This window comes from Macaca fascicularis, chromosome 2, assembly GCF_037993035.2.
Source record: "Macaca fascicularis isolate 582-1 chromosome 2, T2T-MFA8v1.1".
NCBI lineage: Eukaryota > Metazoa > Chordata > Mammalia > Primates > Cercopithecidae > Macaca > Macaca fascicularis.
The window spans coordinates 134,073,450-134,092,533 of NC_088376.1; the positions used below are offsets into that span (position 1 = coordinate 134,073,450).

At 38.6% G+C, this 19,084-nt stretch overlaps 1 protein-coding gene across 50 annotated transcripts in view; it reads right to left on the reverse strand.

Moving 5' to 3' along the window:
• The window catches only part of FOXP1 (forkhead box P1), a 632,383-nt gene that overhangs the window by 88,165 nt on the left and 525,134 nt on the right, over window positions 1–19,084 (reverse strand). For 33 of the 50 annotated variants that reach the window (XR_012431355.1, XR_012431353.1, XR_012431354.1 and 30 more), the window contains 3 exons: window positions 10,957–11,094; window positions 9,825–9,914; window positions 4,222–4,375 (listed from right to left, as the gene is read on the reverse strand). Coding sequence is in view for 46 of the 50 variants with exons in the window: in XM_065539494.1 (XP_065395566.1) it covers window positions 4,222–4,375; window positions 9,825–9,914; window positions 10,957–11,094 (382 nt within the window). In the remaining 4 variants the exon portion in view is untranslated. The remainder of the gene's footprint in view (window positions 1–4,221; window positions 4,376–9,824; window positions 9,915–10,956; window positions 11,095–19,084) is intronic. The other 17 variants (XM_065539493.1, XM_015445375.3, XM_015445389.3 and 14 more) reach the window with 1 other exon arrangement.

Consider the following 19,084-nt stretch of genomic DNA (forward strand, 5'->3'; position numbering starts at 1 on the left):
GTGTGCATTATATTCATTTGAAACACATAATAAAAAATGCCAAGGTCTAAATTTAATTTATTTTTGTCATTTAGAATACAATGGATAGATAATCATCTCAACGTGATCAGCCAAACATCTTTACTTTGCTAAACTGTTAAAGATTTTAATTATGCTAGCATTGGAGAGCACTGGTCTAATGAGGCGATGGACTCCAGAGAATCCGAGTGGTTAAGAACTGTGAAATGAGTCTGATAGGATTTTTTTATATTCACCGTGGATCGTTTGCATATCAAAGAGGAGTAAATTATTGCACAGCAGACCAATAACCTTCCCCGCCTTTCTGAGAGGAGCGTTAACAAAAACAGTTGGTCTCTCCTAACGGTTCTCCACGAAAATGTTCAAATGCTCAAGTATTTGCAATTAATATATATTATAAAGGAGGCTTCAAATGATACATTAAGTGGTCAGATATTCTTAGGAGGCATCCTCGACAGACAAGTCGGTTTTCTTCTCCCTTCATAAAAATCAAATGCCAATTATATTTTGATGGATTTTGTCCCAAATGAGCATTTAGTTATTAAGCATATTCAATTATTACTTGTCCCCTGAAATTAAACCTCGGAGGCAAATTAAACAAAGGGAAAGGTCACTCCACAACCCCATGTCCGGTTTTGCTGCATCTGGACTATTATTTTCAAACACCTTTCGAAGACAGGTGGGATGCATTTGTAGCTGGCAGGCCTGCTACTGTTGTCTGCACACCAACAATTACCTGTGAACATGGGTGACCCTCAGACCACTGTTTACTCAGTGGAAACAACAGTTAATAGGCTTGTCTGTTGATGATGTCATGTTGATATAAAACCACACAAGTCAACACCTATTTTTATTTTCTAGAGAGTAAACGCATGAAAAGAACAAGCCACCTATTTCTCAACTCAAACTAATTGATTTCTGGGTCAGCTGCATGGGAGGCGGGAAGACTAGGACAGGGTTCTGACAACTGTGTTAACTCCCGCTTTCTCTGGAAGAAAAGCAGAACTTCAATGCTGTTTTAGAAGTAAGCTGTTTATCCAGCAAATAAAGACAAAGACAAAGGTATTCAGCACTTGTTATACCTACAGGGTGCATTAATATTACTCTATTCTCCATCTATTCCAATGGGCTGGCAAATCAGTTTCATTATCCATAGAGAAAAATGGTAAATAAAAATAGTAACTCATTAAGTGACAACAGCGATACTTCCGGGTCAAACTGCAATGTGATAATTACTTTTAAGAACATTCTCATCACACTTAACACAGAAGCAGTCAAATGGCTTTCCTCCATCAATGCCATATATCGTTAGTGATGTTAAACTGTTAGTTCAATGAGCACTACCTACCAAAAGGTGTTGTTACTTGACAGCTAAGATCTCATGTTAGACAGATAAAAGGTAACCCAGTCACTCATCAGACTAAATGGATAACAAATTTCCAGAAAGTATGTATTTCTTCCAAAATGGTAGACTAAGAATAACAGTATGAAGTTAAACAAATCCATTAGCAGGTACATAACAAAGCATGTAATTTTCTGCTACCCAGAGTTTACATTTTAAAAATTAAAAGGTCAGAATAAGACTGAAAGAATATTTCTGTATGAAATTACTGGTGCTAGGGAGGATGAGATGATTAAAGAGACCAGGGTGAAAAGCAGATAGGCTAATTACGTAAGGCAGAGAGAAGACCCTACAATAACCTTAAAAACAACAGAAAATATCCCTCCGTTTCATATTATAAAACCTTCAGGGATAAAAAGGCCTTCAAAATATTAATTCTCTATCTATTCCTATACTTGACATTTACATGTTTAAGGTTAACTCGGCAAGGCCATGAACAGGTATGTAAAATAATCTTGATGATTTCTTTATGAAGTGGGCATTACCAGTATTTTTAGCAGATAACCACCATGCCTTGCAACATTTCTTTTTCCAGGACAAGTGGCCCCTTCATTATAAAAGAAAATGCAGGCACAGGTTTAAAAAATGTATGTTGTGGGGACAGATGACAGATTACTGTTCACGGAACTCAATTTTACAACCCCAGGTATCACTGGCTCAAAGACAAACAGAGTTGATCAACCTTTTTTTGTCCTTGTACATCCATACCCAGGTGACCATGTTCAAGCAAGCAGAAAGTTGATTTAAACCTCATAATGACATCAGTTTTAAGCCATCATCTCTCCGATAAAAAAAAAATTGTGTTCTAGTCCAACATGACTGAATTCTCCAGCCACTTTGGATGAGGGAGTGGGGGGACAAAACCAACCTCCTGATTCAGAGAGATGGAAATAACACTGGTAGTTCATTTTACTGTAAGAACCCGACACCAGAAATATTTGTATTTACGTTTATTCCATCTCGGGCACACGTTGAGGCACCCCTTAGATTTCAAATATGCTTCTTCCTAATGTTGCAGGGGCTAATAGTTACAGCAGACTGCTAAGCCTATCAATCAATGTCATGACTAGTGAATTACCTACCAGTGTCTCTGATATGTTACTGCAGTGATTACACTTCATGCATCACCACATTCATTTCTTTCACATTACACATGAGCTTGTCTTGTCACTGCCCAATTGCCCTCTTTTGGACAGCTTAACTGATGTACTATAACAATGAACCTTAGTGAGCAAACTTAATAGTATAGGAGTGGTGGGAAAAGATGAGAGAGGTTGGAGCTCAAGTCCGGTAGGTGTGTCAGAACAGCCTGCCATGTTTCCAACAATAAATCCAAAGATGTAATTAACACAAGCTATGACATTCTGCAAGCACAAAAATGCATTCACTGATGTACATCTATATATCCTTTCTTTTCTCCTTATTGCTCAGTTATGATATCTTCTATTTTGACAATGGAGATGCTGAGTATGTATCGAGCAGCTGAGCAGTCATAGCAGAAAAAGGAGTGGAGAGGCAAGAGAGAGGTTAAGAGGAAAAAGCCCTGGTCTCCATAGTAAAAACAAAATCAGCCTCATAAGGGACAGAAGTTGGGTGTGGTTGACTTAAGGGAAAAGATTCAAATGCAGATCCGCTTCCCTGACTTCACTTGACACGAAAAGTTACCAAACAAATGGCCGTGCCTTAAGCAACACAAAGGAGGTTCCATATTTTTAACCTTCTTTAGAAGGCAACTGAATCCAAGACACCAATCAATGGCTTTAGCTACCAGCTGTTAAGGTACATATAAACCAACATCCAAATCTACTAGAGTTCAAAGAACTGTTGGCCTCGAGGAGGCAACTCAAATCTGCCCTGCCACGCATAGATGGAGGAATTGTGTTTCAAAACACAGGCATGGCACTTTCTACTTTCTCTTTCCTTCCTTCCTGCCTGTCCGCCCTCCCTCCCTCCCTCTTGACATCCCTTCCCACCTTCCTTTCTAGTTCTGAATAATCCATCTGCTTTCACATGACATATGTGAAAGTCAGAGTTGCTTAAACCAAGAGGATGTCCTAAAAACACTGAGAGTTCCCATTTGTTTCTGATGTCCATCACCCTTGGGATAAAATGTCAGTGGGCTCTGCAAAAGAAATTCACTAAATGTATTAAAATCTTACTTTTCAAGGAATCTCAGTTGTTGAGGAACTGGAGATTGAAATGGTACCTGTTCTGATGAGTATAGAACTAACTTGCTCAAAAATCAACAGATGAATGCAAAAAGAAAAAAAAAGGAAACTAAACAAAAAACAACTTTGGCTTTTATAAGAGAAAGTCGTTGATTTTAATCGTTTACAGAAAAATAAACCTGAATTTATCTCTACATATTAAAATGTGGCATTTATAAAGCCCTACTAAGATTTAAAATAGCACATGTTACATGGTATAAAATCTCTTAAATGAATAATAAAAGCCTTCAGGAAAATTCCTTTGTGGTTCCAAACAGAAACACTACAAGAGTCCATTAAAATGCTCAGTAAGTGCAAAGCAGTGCCTCATTCCCTTACTCCAAGAGTGTCTAACAGTGGGATTGCTCTGCTATAGTATAGCTAAGCCTTCAGACCACCGTAAGACTTCATTTTGGCATCAACAAGCATTTCACCTTCTGCATGGGTCCATCATGATCCCACTCCATTTTTCTTCAAAAGAATCTATGTGCATGTTTTGATGGACAATGTCCTTAATGGATATACCACGAGACAACCCACCACGTCCACCCAAAGTCTTCACAGAGCTATGCCTTCTGTATAATGAACGCATACCTTGAGCAAGAGGTTGAAGGGGAAGGGCAGGCTGCCCGGGCTGAATTGTCAGAAGGCCTTGGCGCTGCAAAGACAGGAGGTGCTGCTGCTGTAACTGCTGCATCTGTAAAAGCTGCTGCTGAAAAGCCAACTGCTGGGTAGCCACCTGCTGTTGCTGTAAGAAATCACGAAGACAAAAATGAGATGGCCACTTCCCTAGGAAGGTGAAAAGTATGGACACTTCAAAACTCACCATCATTGTCAAATGCTGAGAATGGTCACTGGAGCTCAGTGGAGGGCTCCATGTCAAGGTTTAAAAGGGACAGAACATACCTCCTCTGAAGAGGGGTGGGAGGTGAGTGTGTTACCTTTCTACTGCCTGCTCCCATAAACAAATAATTTGTCAATCAAACCAGCTTCCCCCCATTTGAAAGGCCTGAGTTTTGTCATCAAGACGTAAACTTTTAGACGTTGAAATGTTTGATTATGCACACTAGAGAGAAGACTGCATCACTCTAGTCTGAAGGGGTTTGAACCCCGAACCTTTGAGGTGTAAAAGAACAAGTTGCCTCCCTCCCTGCCTGCACCGGCAGAAGCTTTTAACTACTCTGTTTATCACTTCTGACATAAATAAATGAGAAAAAATCAGACCTTTGAAGAAGAAAAACTTCATCTAATATTGTTAATTAGCCATGACAAACGATGAAATAACATTGTAAATCTTTCATAGAAACAGCCACTAGATTTTAATTACACACATTCATAATTTAGCAAACAACATCGTACTCGACTGTGAGTTTAATATGAACGACAGTCTAAGCTTCAGATGCCTTAACATGGTTTCAGTCTCAGAAACCCCCAGCTCTGGTTGCTTGTCCTGCTTCCCCCATCTGCTTTGTTCTTGAAAAGAAGGGGCTTTACGATATGATAAATATCTTTTTGTTGATTGGACGATGACAGGAGGAAAACTTTTGTTGTGTAAAACATCAATACATCATTCCTGTGTTTAGCAGGCCTTGCTTCAGCCAAAAAAAATTAATGTAGATTTCCTCAGTAATTATCTGAGTGATAGAAAGAGAATACAGTGCAGTAGCACAATAAATAGAAGGAAATTATCTAATATCCTTAATCTGCTAGGAATCGTATCGAGGTGGAGGTCTTAGCCACATTATGGCTAACAATTATAAAAGGAATATTAACCCTTCCCAAACTGTGGCATAAAAAAAAAAGTTTCTTCAAGAAAAGAACAAGATCAGTGTTCCCAATTCTGAGTATGATTCAAAAGATCACAGAGACTTTTACAACTAAAAGGACTATCCAAGCCCTTTCTGAGCTTACATGTTCTGGCTAATAACTATACTTTACAAACAACTGCATTCACTTAACCTAACACATGACCTTGATCTGATACATCCATAAAATGGTATGTATATCAAGACCTTCTGATGCAAAGTTCAAAGAAAGAGAAAAATGGTGGTTTCCTTTCGGTCTTCATGTACTTTATTTTACAGTAAAAACCATCATTCTCGTATTAGCAACCAATTTCAGACTTACTACCACGCCACTGAGAAAGTTAATTGAGTTTCACTCCAAAAAACAAATTCTATACCACTAACAACAAAAATTTAAATAAATTTAAATGAAAAGCCAGTGTTTTCATTTTAAAAACAGCATGCATAAAATGATCCAATTGTTTTCACCCCTTCCCAAGTTATCACATTAATGTAAAACCCAATGATAGTCATATTCATGTCAAAATGATTTTTTCACTTCTTCAACAGATATTAACTCACAACATTACAAAAAAAGGGAAGGAAGAGAAAAAAACAACATTGACACAATAAAAGATCAGGGAATTAGCTCTTCTGAAAGCAGAATATAATGGGGGGGTACAGCTGGAGGTTGGGGAGGGTGTTTCCTGTCTTACTGTAAATGAAATGTTTAAAAATTTTGTATTTATATAAAATGACTGATGCCTTTTCTGTTGTCTCTGTGGCCATCCCTAGGAAAAGCTCATGAAAGCTGTCTACGTTTGAAAAGCCAGGATATAAAAGTATACAAGGCCCATTGTCCAAAGAAAGAATTTAAAAGCAACACTGGTTGCCAAACTGCGCTCCCCACCCAGTTACCAAACACAGGATACGGGTCCATTTGTTTACTTCTCACAATTGAATGCATACAAAAAAGGTCTCCGTGCAGTCCCCTCGGCAGGTCAGTAGTCAGTGTTAAAATGCTAAAATGCCCTGATAAACCTCGCGTTTCGGATCCCCTCCCTAGAGCTGCAGTCAAAGGTCTGTTTTCCTTTCTTCGGCTACTCCCTACTGCCTAACATAAACTGTCATAACTGCCCGGGACAAACGGCCCTTTTAAAACAATCAACTTAGCCTACCTCACCCGCACAGGATGGAATCTTTTTTTGTAGCTCGATTTAAAATGAATTCTGTTGTCTATTTTCCTCACCACTTCTGTCCAATATTCACGAGCAGTCACTTCAATAGCTGCACTGGGGCTACATCCTCTTCCTCCCTACATCCCTACCTAAGAGCACGTATCTTCTTAAGGAAGGTCCTGTCTTCGTCCAACCCAATATGGAGCCAAACTTTCTCAGGGAAACATCTCAAGGCAACTTTAGGAGGGAAGGAAAAAAAAAAAAAAAAAAAAAGCAAAGGTACATTGTTCTGGCCAAAGATCAGGTGTCTTATTGCAGAGGTAATCAAAACAGGAAAAAAAAAAAAAAAAAAGCGGGTGGGGGGGAGCCTGACAATACAAAATTATGAGCCACTAATGACTGGGGACTCAGTAAATTAACATACTTGTTCCATCTGTCAACATCCAAGTTCAAACCTTGTTAAAATCATAACCACCAGTCCACATCATGAAATTGCTACTGTGTGACTCCACCTCATTTTAGCACAAAAGGACTACCACCTGCATGATAATTCAAGGAGACTGGTCCCTACCTCAGGAAAATACGGATCTCTTAACCATTGTTACCTGGGTCTCAGACAACTCCACTGGCACCATGAATCCAAGGAGACCCATCCACTGGTCTGCCTATCTCAAAGGACATTCAAAGCAACCTATTTTCTGGGTCACCTTTGCCTGGGAAATGGATGACAAAGCATGGACCACAGCAAACCTAGCGACCTGGAGACGCAAGAACGTTCCTACCATGTCTCGCTTTCTCCTTGTTTAGACACAAAGTGTTCTCCTTGCCTACCCCCACTCCCTTCCCAAACTCAGACACCACTATCATCTTTGTGCTCTGAGATGCTCTCCTTTCTGACAACAGCAATTTGGGAGAGGTAACTTTTATCCTTCTTTCTGCTGTGTAAGTTTCCCCTTCACATTTCTTTATCTGCCCTCTGAGCTCATCTGAACTTTCATGTTCTCCCAGCATGCAGACGTGCATTCCAAACTATGTCTCACAGACCAAATAAGAGGTTAATAAGAAGTGGCAACAGAAAGGAAAAACACAATCCCTGGTAACTGATAAGAATGACAGTGGCAGCCCTTTTTTGTTTGTCTTCAAATATAGAGTTAAAGATCTTTAAAAAACTAAATTTTGATGCCTTTGAAAAGAAAGAAGCACAAAATAACAACAGGGGGTTATTGCCTGCAAGCCACAGGGGAGAAACTCCATAATTCTTATTCTCCCTTTTGAAGGCTGTTAGCAATCTGATTCAAAAAAGCAACAGCAGAAGGGGAAACCTCTTGAGGCTGTAACCATTTCCTGTGATCATGCATAATGTGCTTCAAAAGTGGGTTTTTACCAATTCTGTTGATCAATTGCACCTCCTTCATACCCCTTCTTTTTTCTGCTGTGTTTACATCTGATGTGACTCAATGACAAGCACTGTCTGAGACTGTGAAACAGGCCTGTCATGTTGATTTATGGGCGCATCAAACCACAACTTGTCCAAACTGAAGCTCGCAGTTCATTAATTAGAGAGTTGTGACTTTGAAGTCAGCTTTCAGACTGTGGTTTTTAACATTTGGCTTAATTTATATGCTCTTGAATGTGGATCTCTAAGGAAAAAACTGAAATTCCCTTCTTGTCTTTGAACTTCTTTTGACCGCACAATAATCATTTCTTTGTCCAGAGTGATGCCTGCAATCCCAGAGTCATTAACGCGCATTGAACTGCCACTGATGAGTAAGCCCTGCTGAATTAGAAAAACAGCCAGCAAAACAAAGCTGAGAGCCTTCTGCACAGTGATATCTCACAATTACATGCCTTCCCTCCCTGTGCCATTTCCATTTTAATTACTGTTAGTCCTTTAGATTTACATTTTAGACACTTTTTAATCTGTTCCCTTTTTTATTATAGCAGCACCCGGTAGCGCGCCACTGTACTTAAGGTTGTGTCAGCATTTTCATTAAAACACCTCCTCCCCTTCACCCCAAAACTGCCCCTACTCTGCAGGGGTTTACATCGGGCTGCTCAACAGGACTCCAGGGTGAAAACTTGGCAGGACATGGAAAACGTCCCTAATTTGTGTCCAGGGAGGCGGCAGCAAAGGGAGAATGTCTGGGTCACTCCCAGGGTGTAAAATTAGCACAGCCCAGCATCCTCACTTAGGTGAGCGACAGGGACGTCGAGTCACCTGGTAAGACTCCCTGCAAAAGAACAAAAGTGGCCACCTGCTTAGGGCTGGTGAAGAAGCTGTTAAAGTGGACGAGGTGCTGTATATAGAATTATAAATTGTGTCATCCCAAGGAGAACACTTAAACAAAAAGAATTTCAGTCCACTGTAAAAATATGAGGAGGCAAGTTAAATTGGATAACTCTGGAATGGGTAGAAAGATGTCACAATAACGCACACATGCACACAGATACTCCCACAACTGAGTCTCACCCACACAGAATTGAGTAGAAGGTGAACTGGTAACTCCCTGGAAAGGCCTTACCATGTATGGGATGAATACTGTCAACCTTCGTGGTGTGGTATAATGCGGTAAGTTATGGACACTATCAAGCGTGGTGCATATAGAGGCTATTATGATATACTTTTCTCCCCGCCTCTCAAGAAAACACAACCCAAGCTGGAGCCTTCTCTAACTTCAACTCATGCTCTCTGGTACATGCCTTTAGCAATTATATTATGTACAACTTGCATGAAGAAGTTAAACAAAAGATGTGGATGTTTAATCTTCTTCTAACTTTTTTGTTTGTTTATCCAACCTCACAAGGGGTTATTCTTCCAATGGAAAAGGCCATCACCACACCCCCAAGCTCTCCGAGCTGGGGGGAAAAAAAAAAAAAAAAAACTGAAGTGTGCATCCAAGTAAAATTTTCCTGAAAGCACTTCACTTCCCCCAGCTCCATTCTGGCCCTCAGTTGTTACCAGGTTGCAAAAAGTAACCTGAAGACTCTGTCAATGAGGCCTCTCCTGATCCTCACACAGATACACGTGCAGTGGTGTTATAAAATATGTGGCAGCAAGCAAATGGAACCCAGAAAAATCTGAGTGAAAACAGGACAATAACTCTCAGTCTGAAAGCTGAGAACCGATAGAGTCAGCTCAGTTGTGCAATCATTTAAAAGATGAATGACAGTTTAATAGCCACTAGATAGTCCTCTGGGATCTGTGGTTTGAAAGTAAAATATGTATTGTCGGTACCTCTTTAGGCTGTTTTCCAGCATGTTGTTGTTGTAAAAGTTGAAGCTGCAACTGTTCCTGTTGTTTTTTATAAAACTCTTGAAGCTGCTGCTACAAAGGAAAGAGAGGACGGTAAGTAACAGAGGGTAGCGCCAATCCACTGTCCCTTTTGGTGCCATACACAAACTGTGATTTGAAAAATAGCATCCTTTTATCTGTAATGGCCTGACCTTTAGTTTGAAACTCAACAATAAATTCAGCGCACACTGACTATTCTTGGCATTATTGTTTGAAAAGTAATTTCCAAAATGAACTGATGAAAAACATACCATTTTCTACACAAACTAATTAAAATAAGGCAAAGAATGACCTTTGATAGTACAACAAAGCTGAAATGCCCTTGCTGAGAGAGTCTGGTGAATCTCTACTGCATGCTTTCTACATGACAGGGCTGGGCACTATGCAGTGTTATTCCGTGTGTGCATGGACAGTCTGGGAGCTTCCGCTGCATCCTGTCCCTACCACCCCAGGCCAGTGACTCCCGCTGCAGTAGTTCTGAATCTCATCTATTTGGTTCAGGTGGCTGTTAAGTCTGACTATTAGGTCCCCATGGTGCAATGACAACCAGAAGTTCATTTCAGTAACATCGTACGTGGAAGAAGTAAAATCAACTTTGGACCTTAAAATTAGCAAACTCCAAAATGCTTCTTTATGTTTAAAGAAAAAAAAATCTGTAAGCTTCTGAGTTGAAATGGGGACTTCAAGAGCTGTCATATTTAAATCCACTCCCAACGTGCTCCTCATTTTGCTTTGATTCACACCATTTAGGAGCCTCTGGGCTTACCAAATAAAAGAGTGTAAAGCCATGTAAGCCTAAAAGATCTTACTGCTACCAAGTCCAATTACAGCCCTGATCTCAGTCCATCGGGTACTCTCCAGGCCCAAACCCTAGTCACCATGCAGGTCTCCTCTCTTTTGGGCATGCAAAAGCACATCGATTATTCAGCAACTGGTCTGTGTCCTGCCCCACCCACGCTGCTCTACTCTTCACTGGGCAAAGAAGCTGCTCTGGTGGAGGGGAGACTGTGAATGGAGTGATGGGGGCCCCTGGGTTCTGGGGGAGACAGGCTGGAGGTGGAGGAAGGACAATTACCTGTTGAAGCATGAGGGCCTGCTGCTGCTGAAGGAGAACCTGGAGCTGCTGAGGGCTCAGCACTTGTTGCTGGAGGATCTGCTGCATTTGCTGGGGAGTGATAACTTGAGGTGTCATCATAGCCACTGACACGGGAACCTAGAACGTTAATGAAGGATAAATAGGAAGCCAGGAAATCAGAAGCACGCAGCCTCCCAGGTTCAGCGGCTGACTGCCATCAGCCTGCTTAAAGAGTTGCCCAATTTCCCATGCAACATGTATTTATCCAGAGGGGATGCAGCAACAGATCCTATTTCATCTATCATGGAGTTTATTTTAAAGAAAGAAAAATAAAACCTTGCAGTACTGACTGGGGTTCCAGGCAGCCTTGCAAGCAGACAGAAAGGACCAACTTAATAAACCCTAACTGGAGTTAGGATACGACCATTCTCAATTGCTTATTAAGAGTGAGTTTTTGGTCAAAACCATCTGTGGGAAGTCAACCCAAACTTGAATTTTGTTTGAGGGAAGAAGACAAATGGTAACCAACACCTTTGCAGTTGGAGCCCATATGACCCACTTGCTCTGTGGACAGTGATGTTAAGAACAATCAACGAACGCTTAGACTTGCAGGAAAGGGAACCTTGGACACACCTTCCGAACTTAAACACAGACCCTTCGCATGATGCCTTTTACCCTTCCTTATTCACCCAGCATACAGATGTCTCAATTCTTTCATATTATGTGCAATACCATTAAAAGCCGCTTTCCATGACATTTCAGTGACAAACAGCTACAGTGATGAACTTGATAGCATTTCATATTTGCAACTGTTAACACGTTTCTGCACGGGCATCTTTGCAAGGAACCTGCACACTGTATCTGAAAGGATGATGTCTTGTTCAGATAAAACACTGACATTAAAATGACAGGCTGTCTTGGCCAAGGTTACACAAATTGTATTCAAGCGGATACCTAATGACAATGCTATGAATTCTGCAAGCTTTCTAGAATGTAATTTAGCTATTCAAAATAATCACTGCACTTGTGTTTAATTTGCAGACTACATGAGAACCATTTTGTCAGTCCCCGTAATGCAAGAAGACTATTTCATGAAAAATCACCCCCCCAAATAAAAAGATAAGGAAAGAAAAAACAATGAAAGAAAAGACAAAACCTGTATGTCTTCTAACCGTAATATTTAAGCATCTTACTTTTCTTTGGTTTCTAATCAAACATGTGACAGCAAGAAGCTAGAAGCAGTAAAGGATATACTTTGTTAAAAAGGATCTGCTGTCATCTCATGTATTACAATAAAAGGTAATAACATGTTTTGCACTTTGCCTGTGAGCCACTTAAAAAAAAAAATCCCGCAGACAATAGCTGATCAGAAGATAAAAGAATTAAAAAATCTTTCAGGGGAGCAGTAAGCAAAAGGCAGAAATGCAGTATTAATTTTATGTAACATAATGTCTTAATATGCAGTTTATCCTGACTTTTTCACATGATTTGTCCTGTCATTTGCATAGCGAGCTCTCATTCCTAATTTCACAGTCATTATGCACTGATGTCCCGATTTCTCAGCATCACTAATTTTGATGAACTAAAAATGGTTCCTGAAGGTCAGATTCATGTACAGTGAACGTTCTCCACTGTTGTTGTGGGCATGTTTCATGTGTGCGGATGTTGATGTGCAAGTGTCGTGTGTTTGGAAAACACTAGCTAGAACATGCGAAAAATTTCATTAACCCAGCTCTGGAAGGTCATCCATGAATTCTTCCTATTCCAGTGGCCTTTTAAGTTTAGATGTAGATACACTGTAATTTAAAACAGATGGGCATGTCTGAATATTTTCATATGCAAAATGGGACAGATGTATATGAATGGATAAATTATCCTTTTAAAAAGATAATTTGTAGCACGAAATATCACCAATGATTGGAACAGTGAACTTGCACTCAGTCTAGGGCAAACACCAGGAAGACATTATCAAAACATCTAACCATCTACAAATTAATTCCAATTAGTCTACTTTGTCTTCATACAGAAGAAACTTTTCTGATTTTTAAATATCTACTGGGTGCCAATCGGTATCCTTTGAGCTGCTAAAGCCAGCGTATCACAATAGAAGTTTACTTTTCCTTGAGAGTTGCATCATCATACGGGGAGGTTTGATTAAGCAAACAAAAGAACCATGTTTAAGGTTTCTTTTTTCCTCTGCGTTTCTTGGATGATGTACAATATAAATATTCTTGAGCCAAATTTCTGATGGTGATGAACAGGAAAACAGACAGGAATAGGGTGGTGTAAAATCTAAACTGGTGATGAACATGAACTTAACAGAGTTAGAGCAGAAATCATCATAGAAATAACCTCCTGGTCATTATTTTTAAAAGAGCTATAGAAACCTTATGCTAGAAAGGGGCACAGGTGAACTTTCGGGGGCGATGGAAATGTCCCTATCTTGACTGGGGTGGTGCTCACACACACGTATACAATCATCAAAACTCTTCCAACTAAACACTGAAAATCAGAATATCTGAGCCCACGTAAATCATCCCTCAATAAAACTCATTTTAAAAGTTACATATGTCTCCTAAAATAGTTTTTTCCCCTTAACTCAGGTAGAACTAGAAGCATCTTCTTAAAGGAGAAACATCATTGTCCCCTGACTGTCAATAATAAAAGGGGGAATCATGGAAAGGACTGACATATACCTGTACAGACAATTTTTAAAGGCTGACATCCAACTAGCGGTTTAAATCTCCTTTTCCCATAATCATTTATTCCTTTTTTTGCAGTTACAGAACAGGATAATGAACTTGAGTCTCCCCTTCTTTTTCCTTTTGGACATTTTGATGGGGGTGCTGATGAGTAATAATATGCTTTCCAGCAGCAGGCACTGCCAAAGGAGGGAAGGAAGCAAGAGGCCTGAGTAATCCTCCAAACGGGCTGCTCAGTCTCTGAATAATCAGAAGTGGGCTATTATATCCTGATGGTCTTCACTTCACTTTTACTATCTGAAACCACGTTTTCATGCCAGTTAACTCTGGGCCTCCAAAGTGGGCTTCAGCTTCATTTACAAATGTTATAAAACCGAGACTTCCCCAAAGTTTCTGTTCCAACATATCATGAAAAGAGGTTATGGAAAGCTTTCACAAACATATTCAAATAGACCAGAAACGATGGTGGGGTAGAAAATTGAAAAAAAAAAAAAAAAAAATCTGAGCACAGTTTTTAAGGCTTTAAATAGTTAAGAATTATAGCCTATATATCCACTCCCTTAATTCCCAACGTCCAACTTTTTCATGTAGCTAGTCCCTACTAATACTAGGAATCAAAGGGCATGCAGTACCAGCGAGAGGCTATTACAGCCCACACTTTATTGCCCATTACTACTGAGGTCATTAGCGGCAAGAGTGATTGTAGCAGTCTTAACCTATTGATCACTGTAACTACTATCATTTAATCCTGTGTTGAATGTCTGGAAAGCGGCTAAAGGCACACAAGAGAGAGTGCTTTAGCATTGAGAAATATGGCCAAAGCTTCGAAATTACACTTTGATTCATAAAATCTAGCCAGTGGTTTAAATCAATAGTATTTAAAACAGTCATGTGAGTTTTTAACTACAGCACTCTAATATTTATGGGCCCCTCTTTGAGAGTATTCAGTAAAAACGAAACTTTTTTTTTTCTTTTTTCAGATTTCATGCCATCTACCTTAACCTCCTTGAGATAAAAACATTCATTTCTGATGTTTTCTGTGCTACAGGGCTCAGGCCTTAACTGCGAGTTCAAGCTAATTCTTGATTTCTTTCTCAAAAGATGATTTAAATATAAGGCCAAAAAAAAATTCCGATACTGTAACTACCTTAACTGTTTGAGTATATAGAAATGAGTATGTTTTATGAGTTAACAATGAATCATAGAAGGCAATTTATGAAGAACTAGAATGATTCTGTCTAGCTGCCTTCAGGGATCAGAAATTCAAATTAAACTTCTGGCAGACATTTAAAGAATGCTAGCATACAAAACTGAATTTAAAAAAACGCACACAGTTAACACTCCTCAGTGGAGTTTCAAGAGGAAATCATGAATTAAAAAAGCACACGGCATGCTACACTGTTGACTGATACCAACTGGGTGTGGCCGATCCCAGGTGCACACAAACCTGCGGGAATGGCAGAAATACAGCTGTGCTTGGGCCATCACAGCTCTGCTAGTATGGGCCTGCTGCTACCTTAATACCAGCAACTGGGAAAACGGTGTTAGCACTAACAACTGCTGCTAAAAGCCCATACACTACTGTGTAAATTCTGCCTGATACGGTTTTTTCTTCAAAATGACTATCAGCTGAATGCTGAAAGACTATTAAAATAATATGCCATATTATTTCCTTTAACGTCCAATGGGGAAAGGTAGATGATGGGAAGGGAAAAATCTAAAAAGCAAACAAACAAATAAAAACACTCAGAGAAACAATACTTATTTCTAAGCTAGGAGACAATTGAAGGAATTGGGTGGGAGGGGGGAAGACACAATATAAATTCTGAAAATAACATGTTATCATTTTTTTCTCTCTTTAGTTTACACTCCAGTCAACTATAAGTAAATATTACCTAGTACACATACACATAAATTTTGCACATCAGGTATCATCTCATAATTAATGTGTATACAAATAACCAAAATGAGAAGATAAAAAATTTTAAACATTGTTTCATTTTTATTAATCTGGTTAATAATTTAGAAACTCTTTTTACCCTCTGATCATTCACCACATGTATGTCCCAGAAAATTCACTTCCGTTCTAGCCTTCAGGCTATATTTGGGTGGTAACTGACCAGGTTTGGCAGTGTCACCTGGTTAATCAAATAACAGGAGCAAAACACATTAAATTAGAAGGCTCCAGAATGTCACCAAAAAACCAAACATGAGAATATAGCTCCACTAAAAAATAATAATAAAAAAAAACTAGGCTAAGTATTTTATGACCATATACAAGCTAGCCTGTGGAGAAGAAAATTAAACATCATCACCTCTGGCCCCCCCCGTGGAAAACAAGTTTTCATAATTAACAAGCCAATGGATACAACAGAGGTATTGGCAAACAGAAAAGTTAGAAAGCTTCTATTTCTCCATGGTATTAAAAAAAAAAAAAAAAAAAAAATGAACCAACCAGGTACCACACAAGTAACTATCATACAGGAAAGAAAACACACTTCTGACATAGTATTTCGGTCTTTAAAACATTTTTAAAAAGCTTGTTATTTATGTGGAAAGTCTAATTCTATTTCATTATGGAAATCTGCTTTTTGTATAACTCTTTTAGGCTTAGCTATTTTGCCACAATACTGTACAAAGCACTAAGGCAGGTAATGGTTATTATATTAATGCAAAATCATCTAGGTAGTCAGTCATTAGCATAACAGTTCTCTCAGTAACAATACAACCAACTATTAAAAATTTTTTTTCAAAAGACCTCTTTAAAATGCAATTAGCATTTCATTTTTTATCGTTTTGTTTATTACATTCTATCAAGAAAGGCTATCTTTCTTTCACAAAAAAATTGTAAGGCCAAGGCTCGCCTGCCAATCAGGAGTTATTTCAGGTTATCAACCCTAATAAGCAATCTCCAGCAATGCCCTCCGAGCTCTTCTTTTTCTTTTGTCTTTAAATTCTAAAAAGTGGCATAAATGCATATTTGTTTACAGCAGAGGTATTAGTGGAACATCAACAGCTCTCCTCTAACATTTCCCAGGCACACAAGGTTACTCCACTAAGTGCCAGTATAATTGTTTTAGCTCTAATAAATATCAGCTTCATTTGCATAAAAATGTAAAGTTTACATAAATTAAATCGCTTCTCCCATTAGCAACTGTTAAATACAGGAAACAATGGAGGCCACACATGAAAATAATCACTCAATAAGCACTGATTCTTTCAACCTAGCAACTATTATTATTATTTAAATCAAGAAAATGCCTTCTCTTTTCTACTTCCACCACTTTCTCCTGTAGCTGGGATGGAAAACAATTTAGTGCATGTGAATTAAACATGCTATGGCATTTTATATTAACAACAACAACAAAAATCATTTTTAAGTGCTGCAAATGGGAGGGGGGAGAACTACCCCAAGAAGGTACCCCAGAAAAGATTCTATCCATAGATCTGTAGTTCTTAAAGGGAAAAGGAAGAGGCCTTGGCTAAAGAAGTTCTCTTAAATTGAAGTATTACTCAAAAATAATGAAAGAGACAGCAACTGTTTTAATCCTATCTGAGACACATACATGATTAAAATAAATAAAAGGTAACTTGTGGATATAGTTTTAGATCAACAGTTACTGTTAAATGAAGAAAAATATAATGTCTATCTTCTGTCTAAAGAAGATTTTTCTAACACTAAGAATTAAATTTATAGCTCTGCTTTCCTCATGATTTAATCAGCATAGAAAATTTCATAGGGAGCTTAACTGCAAATATGTATTTTTTTTCTCGTATTACTGAGAGGGAGAAGGGACTATAATTGAATTTCAACATACAGGTAGGCCAAAATTAGACCATTTCCAAAGTTTTATAAGGCCTTACTTAGGGTGCAATCACTCTTTAAAAAGAATTACAACTCAAGTTTCTCAAATTGTACAGTTTCTCACGCCTATTTCCAACACCTTCACCTTATACATCACAGTTAAGCTAAAGGGTGCAAATGAGATTCTAATGAGAAAACATCAGTTGCTTCTTTGACAATCTCACCATTCACTGATTTATTTCTAATGAAGACAAAGTCCAACCAAAATCTTCCTACAAGTTAAAGGTCAAAATATGTTCAAAAATGCCTAGTAAAATCAAGGCAAATGGGAAACCCGTGCAGACCCGCCTCATGAAGTGGTGTGACAATTAGAGTAATTGTACAAAAAGCCATCTTCAGGAAAAAGTAGAAGAAATTAAGCTGCCACAACTGTAACAGGTTAGATGAAAAAAATCAAAATTTAATGTATTCTCCCCTGTGTCATCTTGTTTTGTCAAGACATCAAATAGAATTGGGAAGTACAAAATAACAAGCCCTTGAGAAATCACAGAAGCCGACCTTTTTGATGTTGTTGATTTACCTTGTTCTCAGTTATTTGAACAATGATGTTTCAGATTTAAGGGCAAGATAAAGCTTAGAAATTAAAACATGATACCAAGGTATTCTAAAAAGCTCACCCTAACATTTAGCCTGCATGTTCATTGATTAGTTGTTTTTAACTGGATTTGAAAATGAGGCACAATGTATGTGTTCAGTATTCATTTTTCTCATTTGAAATTAATTTCTCCTCAAACAACTCACAGGTTGGAAGAGGGACTCAATGAAGAGCATTCCTACAATCCAAAAGTAGAGGCCCAGATTAGCCCTTCTCAGATGATTCAAGTCCCCACAATCTGCAAAGGATTGTTTAGCTAAGAGACACCTGAGTTTTCTTTTCTAAATGAAAGAGAATAAGACTGAATGCAAAATGCCACTTGGTGGGGGTGGGAGGGAAGTATTGCACGCTCTGAAAGGACTAAAACAAGAGTCCAGAGATACGCTGCTTCCAAGAAAACAAACCTTTTACCAAACAACAAATTTAGCTAACAGTGTTAAGACTATCCCCAAATCTAGCCACACAGATACACATAAAGCTACCCTTTTGCCCCAAGAGAGCTACAGCCCATCAGCAATGTAACTTCTAGTCTTACATGAAATGTTATGTGCAAAGATACATGAAATCAAGCTATCACAAGACAGCATTCTCAACTTTTATATGTAGGTATTTCCTTCTCCTCAAGCATATATATAAATCAAAAACTGCAGCAGTTAAAACTATCTATTTGAGGCACTAAAAGTAAATAACCTAATATTTGCAAGCATTATAATTTATGAAACCTAGACAGTTAATAAAGCTGTTTAATAATTCCTTGTCATTAAATGCATATTTTAAAATGTAACACACAGAGAGACACGATTTATGTATTTATTTACTCTAACCTTCTCGATCAACTGTTGCTACATTATCCCTTGTTTGCAAATCAAGGAATGATGAACTACCTGAAGTGGAATCTAACTGACCACTATATTTGCCCAGTTACCAAGAACATGGTTTTCAGGTTCTCTTTAGTGATGTTCATCT